General features: G+C 44.4%; 2 protein-coding genes across 2 annotated transcripts; one reads left to right on the top strand and one right to left on the bottom strand. All coding sequences in view use genetic code 11, as the record gives it.

Annotated features, from left to right (window-relative positions):
* Positions 1-55: 55 nt before the first annotated feature.
* Positions 56-1,808, top strand: EGR_07265 (hypothetical protein; the record flags this gene model as incomplete). The annotated part of the gene is made up of 6 exons (XM_024496514.1): positions 56-227; positions 264-422; positions 464-632; positions 671-881; positions 978-1,355; positions 1,656-1,808. The coding sequence occupies 6 exons, from the start codon at positions 56-58 to the stop codon at positions 1,806-1,808; spliced, it is 1,242 nt and encodes a 413-aa protein (XP_024349099.1).
* A 1,940-nt stretch (positions 1,809-3,748) lies between these two features.
* Positions 3,749-5,144, bottom strand: EGR_07266 (Kunitz-type serine protease inhibitor BmTI-A; the record flags this gene model as incomplete). Its single annotated transcript, XM_024496515.1, has 3 exons — positions 3,749-3,915; positions 4,568-4,735; positions 5,090-5,144. The coding sequence occupies 3 exons, from the start codon at positions 5,142-5,144 to the stop codon at positions 3,749-3,751; spliced, it is 390 nt and encodes a 129-aa protein (XP_024349100.1).
* Positions 5,145-6,923: the final 1,779 nt, after the last annotated feature.

Raw genomic sequence — 6,923 nt, forward strand, 5'->3', positions numbered from 1 at the left:
CACGAAAATGTGCCTGAAATGCGCGGAAATAGAATAAATCATATTTGCCTTCACTATGCGAACATTCCATTGTATAGCATATGCTTTCATCATTCTTGTAGTTACCAAACCACAACTCTGTTGCAAAAACCCACATATGATATATCATGCTTTAAGATTATACCTATTTGGTAATGCTAAGCAGCAACAAAGATTTGAGGATGATGATTTAATTACACTGAACTCAGGTACATTTAGTGCAGTTGGTCTTACATCATTTTAAGCTTCTTCGTTGCAGCACTGTCATGCTTCGGTGGAAAACTGTTGCAATGTTGATGCGGAAAATATCTACCTGGCTTATAAATTCGCAGATGATATAAGCGCCGTGTCAAAGATTGGATATATAAGAAGCCAGCTTGATTCATTTTTTCCTGTTTTTATAAGTATGTCTAACAGTTTAATTGATAATCTGCCCTTTTTCCAGAACCCTTTATTCAATCTCTTGAAATATATTTAAGTGACCTATTCACAAGCGGTATCCAGAGTCAACTTCCACCTCACCAGATAGCTACTTCAGTTTCAAAACTATACTCTTCAATTCTCTCAATGATAAGTATGCCCGAACGAAAGAATTTCTTTCAGGCTTCAATGAAGTAAGCAAGTATTTATTTTTAAAGTACGCAAATTATAGGAACGTATTGCTAGAGCTGAAACTCATTTCGGCAACTCGCCTAACTAAGCTTAATCCAGAACTACAATATTGCCTGAGCAATGATGCAGAAATTTTAAATTTACTGGAAATTGTAAAGCTGGATGCAGTTGATGTCTCGGCTTATAAAATTCAAGATGATTTGGAAAATAATCTTGTTAAATATTTAGATCATTTCTCGTTCTTCATTGAAGTGAGTTGCATGTTTGGCACCACCCAAGATTGTGCGCACCTTAAATTCTTGCCTTAAAGTCTTTTTCCTTATAACCAGATCCTTTCAACATTTAAGCAGCAGAAGCTGTCGGAGTCCTGCGCTGCTGGTTTTGAACAACTCTTTTTCTGCCGTCTTTGTCAAAGCCAAAATACCTCAGCGCAAAGCTACAACCAGGAAGTGCCTCAGGTCATCAACCTCATCGGTTCACCTTGCCCCTACAGGTGCTTGAATGTAATTCGGGGATGCTATGCAAGCCTAACAGGCATTCAACCTCAGCTCTCCCAGTTGAGCAAAGACTTTATCGACCTGAGTCGTCTGCTAGCTCAAATTACCTCCAAACAATCGGACACCGGCGGTGCATTTCTCCACAACCACTTTCTCGATGAGATGCATGCATGGAGTAGGAAGCTTGAAAGTCTACCCTCTACCCAATGGGCTTCTATCCGCAAAAAGGTAAGTTGGATAGTTTGGTCCATTTAGGTAAATATGGAAAGTTGATCATTCCTAGCTTTTATCTATTAGAGGACATTGAGTAATTTCGTCTGGAATGGCATTTGGCCCCTGCAACTCCAGCCCCCATTATTAATCTACAAAATGATAGGTGTCAAGGAGAAGTATAAGGATATTTTTTTGTGCGGTTACTGCCCCGATGCTGCGAATGTCTGCTACCCCCTCTTGAATACTGCTGACAATGCAAGGCTTATAATTTCCTCCATGAAAATGTGTCTAGTTGCCAGTAAATACAGGTTTCAGGCAATTATTCTGCCTTTTAATCCACCATTCGCGGCAGACTTTTTACCACCTAAAATCAGGCACCTATTCGACTTCCCCTCTCCAGCTGTCTTGACGGATCACCTTTTTTCTCAATTAAAGGGCCATTTTCTGCCTCTTATGCCTATTCATTAAGGTGGATGGCTCGGTGAAACTTTTAAAGGTAGCGGTGCAATAAAAGGCTGCCAGACCAGTAAACAGCCGTGGGGGTATTTAACGCCTGTTTGTTGGGGCTAAAGAGGAGAAAAGGCAAATTTATTTTGGTCCATTTAGAGTTACTTCCACGACGCTAACATTGCGGCGTCGGATAGCGAACAAGGCATAGAACTAAACACGAACCGACCAATGAGAGCCAAAGTGTCCACTATCAGAATCCTCACCGCTACAAAACAGGAATTAACTGGTTTAATATAGCCAAAACTGGAAGGTGTGAATATCGTCGCACTTGATGAACCTGTTTTAACACGATTTGGTGTTCATGACACACATATGTGACGTGTTGAACAATTTGACAAGTGGTCAATCTGACGTGGATCCAATAAGGTGGGTAAGGCAAAGAACTCCGGGTCACTGGTAGTACTCCTACAAGGCATGGAAGTACTTTAACTCGACTTCCTTGCTGTAGTGTTAAAACGCAGTGAATGAAGTCTTTGACCTTTTGAAGTGTCAACTCCAGGGGTCACCTCGCACTTTGGATAGGGAAGTAGATGAGTTGCTGTCAATTAAAGCTTGTGATTTAACTAGCAATAACCTTTTCCACCATTCCAATTTTACGTCTTTTTTGCCTCTTGAGAGGGTAGGTATTTTGTTTCGCCCAATCTGACTTTGGGATGACCTGGAGTCAGTATAATACGGGCGGTTTGAAACACCGACAGAGGCAGTAAGAGTTAGTTCACAAAAAGTATTCTCCGTATTGGAGTAGCTTACTTTCCTCCAGAAAGACGGCCGCTAACATGGAGCTACGGCCATAACATGCGCGGCATTTGCAGTGGTGGCGACATCTCAAATTACCTCTCAAAACTAGCAACAGTACTCGACTCAGGAAGGAAAGAGAAGGAAGAAAGGTTTTTGTCCTGCCACAAAAAAGAATTTTCGTGGTTTATATGCTTGCTTAGCTCTTTCTTTTCCGCCCGAGAAAATTACTTCTTTAAAGTTTTAATACTGTAAGGCATTTGCTAAGCATGGCGGGTGGAATGAGATTTTCTAATTTTCTGGATGGCACATCCATAACAAATGAGGCAGAGGGTCACGTAGTTGATGATCCCCTTCCACATAAAGGTTGGTAAGATGTAGATAGATTAGGGGATTAAGAAATCTGCTTTGGAGCAGGAACTATTTGCATGGTGTGCAAATTCGCTATAAGTTGTCCTTCATCTGCCACCCCCTCTGTCCAATGTAATTCAATACCTCTCTGAGAGTTGCCAGAATGACAAGCGCCCTGTCACCAACACACCTTCGTAATCACATTCGTGGGGTTTCTGTGGTTTTATTATCTTAATTCAAAAACCCTTGAGTCGAGGGGCTTTTTGTCGCCTATTTTGGTGGTTAAGATAACCAAAAGGCCAACGGTAGGACTGGAAATATTGCCAAGCTTTCAATTTACCTCAAATGCCTCAACGATGCGATAGTTAGTTAGTTCAACTAAAGAACTTTTGAAGGCAGTTGAGCTGATTGCTCGTACTAATGCATGAAAACCATGAGATCACACTTTTCTCAAAAGTCACGATAAATCATTGGCCTAACAATCGCCTTTAATATTTGCAAAGAGGACAATACAATCAAATTAGGTGTAGTTCGGTGCGTCATACATACGTGGCGCGCGGGCTTAAGATCACGCATGTTTTGAAGCTGACAGCAACCGTGTCCATGAAGGCTGTTATTTATCATCCACCCACTCTTAGGTAAAACACCGCTGCACCGGCAACCCGGCAGTGGAGGTCATCGATCCCGCTAGCTCTGAGTGGAAGGTTGAGGTGGCGGAGTTCCTCTGGCCCGCAACCGAACGTGCGTTGCGCTCTCCACCCACCGCGTCGTCGGTGGAAAATGCAAATCTCACAGCAGCACACATGTGGCCTCTATCTCCGCCAAGGCAGCACGACAGCGGTGGCGGTGATGACCTGCGCAGTGAGCAGCAACGCAGCTACCTTCGCATGGAACAACTCATTGAGCAGTTCATAGTACCCGAACGCCTCTTTGGCGAGCATCTCGGGCAGCCGTGCCTGTTGGGCAGTGGACAGAATTGCTGGAATGGGCACAAGTTTGAGGAGTAAGTGGTACATCTACCATTCTGAACTTTTTTGTCACCATTCGCCAATAGCACACAAAATTTGACACTTTAATTCAGGCAAGGTGAAATTTGACTTTGGCCACCCAGTCCTTCTACATGGCGATCCATACAGGTCCACTCGGGAAGAAACGCTTAAAGAAGGGCTGATAGCTTTATTTAAGAGACAATGAGCGGAAGGTGATATAGATGTAAGTGAAGTGGGGGTAAGGTAGAAACGTGTATCTGAGGACTGCCGGAGGGAGAGAGGAGGAAGAGGGTTCGCAGGCATCCGAGTAGTTCACCGATGTGTCGGTGGCACGAATTTACTCGTCACAGGCCATCTTGCATACCTCTCTGGATCTGAAGCGGTTCTGATTGCCATGGCAACCACCGTAGATAAAGCGTTTGCACCTGCCCGATACCATGTCGTAGCCCCACGAGGGGATGTAGGCCCGGCATCTACCCTGCACAATAGGCTGATTGCAGCGATTCGAGACGACTAAAGCGAGAGAAATGCAGTTTAGTAGAAAAGACCGATAAATTTCACATGAATCTAACTCGACTCACCCTCCACATGGAGACTGAGTGTTAACTTAGCCAGATAAAGTGGGCAAGGAAGTTCACTTACTGGAGGTAGCTTCACACTCCTCCTTACTGTAAAACCTGTTCAAGTTGCCTTGACAGCCGCCGTAGATGAATTCAACACACTGACCGGTGGACTGCTCGTAGCCCCATGATGGAAAGTAGGCCAAGCAAAGTCCCAGTTCAATCAGCATACGGCAGGGATCACTTTGGGCTAAAAGTGGGAAAACAAATTGACTTCGTTTGTTCCCCTAACATTGCCCATTTCTAATGCTGAAACGCTTATTGGGGTCTCGAGGTTAATCTTGTGAGGTTTTCCCTCCAACCTTGGAGCGGATTTCGACGACTGATGGTACTCTTCACCTAAATTGAATTAGTTCTTTACCTATCTACTTAAGTGAATGCTAAGGCGGATTCAGGTTTAAAAGCTCCCTCCCTTGGTCCGATGCCCAGTATCTGTAGAAAAGACTTACAAAGAAGCGGCCACGCTCAAATATACCTATACTTGAGGTCGAGTAGACAGAGGAACAGAAAAACAGGGTGGAGTAGCTAAATGAGAAGCACCCACCTTTGGAGAAGCTAAAGACAGCGACAGTTGTGAAGAAGGCGACAAGAGCGTACATTTCTTCTGTCGGTAGCAGCAGGTCTGATTCCTCCCTTGGTTATCGCCATGCTTTTATACTCATACAGAGGAACGTAGGATGAACAAATAGCCCTCTTGCCGTCTCCATTGTCGGTATTTTGATATATCGTTGTCAATCCCGACCGGAAGTTAAGGCAAAGTTCTATTAATGAGTCGGCGTAGGACCTCAGGCAAAAGTCGGTGATTTCTGTCGAGTGGTAGAGCACTCCTACCGAGCCCAATTGTCATGCTCACCAACGTTCAAATCCAAAGGGGTGAATTCACTAAATAGAGCGCTCTGTTGGAATAATCGCTCCCTTCCCTCACAACAATGGGAGGCTTTAAAGTTCTCTTGAACTCCACCAACCCGGGAGTTGGAAATCGGGCACCCTGGTAACAAAACAACATGCAGATAATGGAGGAAGTAAACAGACTTCAGGGGCAAAACGCAATTTACATGATCTTTGGATTATCCTAGAAGTAAACGTAGTCAGTCGCTAAAGTACACGCCAGAGTTGAACCGAGGGCGTTGAGACTTTGCTGATCTACTTGCCTTAAGCAAAAGTGGATGACATTCATCCTAAAGGTTAAAATTGGACACGTAAGGCTCCTCAGCGAAGAATAGGGTAGAGTTGTCACTCTTCTGTGACAACGAGTAATTATTTGTGGCACTTTGCACCATCCCTCAGTCCATTTCGGAGAACAAATCAAACCCTTGGAAATTTTTAGTGCAAATTCTTATTAGAGGTTAATATGACTTATTTGATCTTTGAAACGCCAAACATTTCTCCCCTTTAGCGAATATGAACGGGTAGCAGACTTCACCCGAAACGGGCAGTTGAAGAACCCCGCGGTGAAGGTGACCATCGCTGAGTTAGACGCCACCGTCACTAGACTCGGACCGAAAATCACGGCTCGAAGTCAGGTCAGTGGCTCGCATAACTCTAACTGTAATCCTCCAGATTACATTGGTCCTGGTAATGCCTACATAACCACGATTTGACACCAATAAGAATCATTTCCCTATCGTTTTGCGCGCTTTTTATTTGTCAAGGGCACAAAAACCAGCGTCCTCAAAAACCGTTAGAAAAGCAGACCAAGAGGTCAGACACAGTGCTGCTGTCCGATGGCCCTCTCAGAGGGGAAAAACTGTTAAAAGGTTGTCCTTGGCACTCCAAAGGGAGATTTCTGAGTGTGAGTGTGGGTGAGTGAGCCCACCCAGTCGGACTGGATCATTTACAGAGGAATACAGTTAGTTGTCTTGCATTCCCCTCTCTCCGCAAAGAGGGAATCCACTACCGTAGTGACATAACTGGGTATACCAGCAAAAGGATCATCCGTGCTATGGGTTGGGCAAAATCCTTTTGCGTCATCCAACTGTGTGAATTTGTGGATGCGCGCTGGTTTTTTCCCATTTGGGTGATTTATGGCGCATTGTAAGAGAGGCACACACACACACACACACAATTAGGTAGGAAAAATTTTGATTTGCCTCCTGCATTCCTCTCTTTCTCTCTCTCTCCGTCCCTCCCTCCCTCCGTAGGCATAAAAGACACAAGTTTTTGGTTTGAGTGGAAGTAGGCAAAATTTGCGGCGATCTTTTGTCATCGTAATTGCACCCCATTTAATACTGATTATAGAACGGGGCGGACGGGCGGAGAGGCTGTAATGGCTCTTCGCTGCGTTCTTTGACGCCTCTCCTTGGGTAGAGGGCCGTAAAATACCCCATAGAGTTATTTGTAATCTCCGCCCAAATGAAAACATAGATGTATCTGAACGG

Source organism: Echinococcus granulosus (assembly GCF_000524195.1).
Source record: "Echinococcus granulosus chromosome Unknown EG_S00073, whole genome shotgun sequence".
Classification (NCBI taxonomy): domain Eukaryota; kingdom Metazoa; phylum Platyhelminthes; class Cestoda; order Cyclophyllidea; family Taeniidae; genus Echinococcus; species Echinococcus granulosus.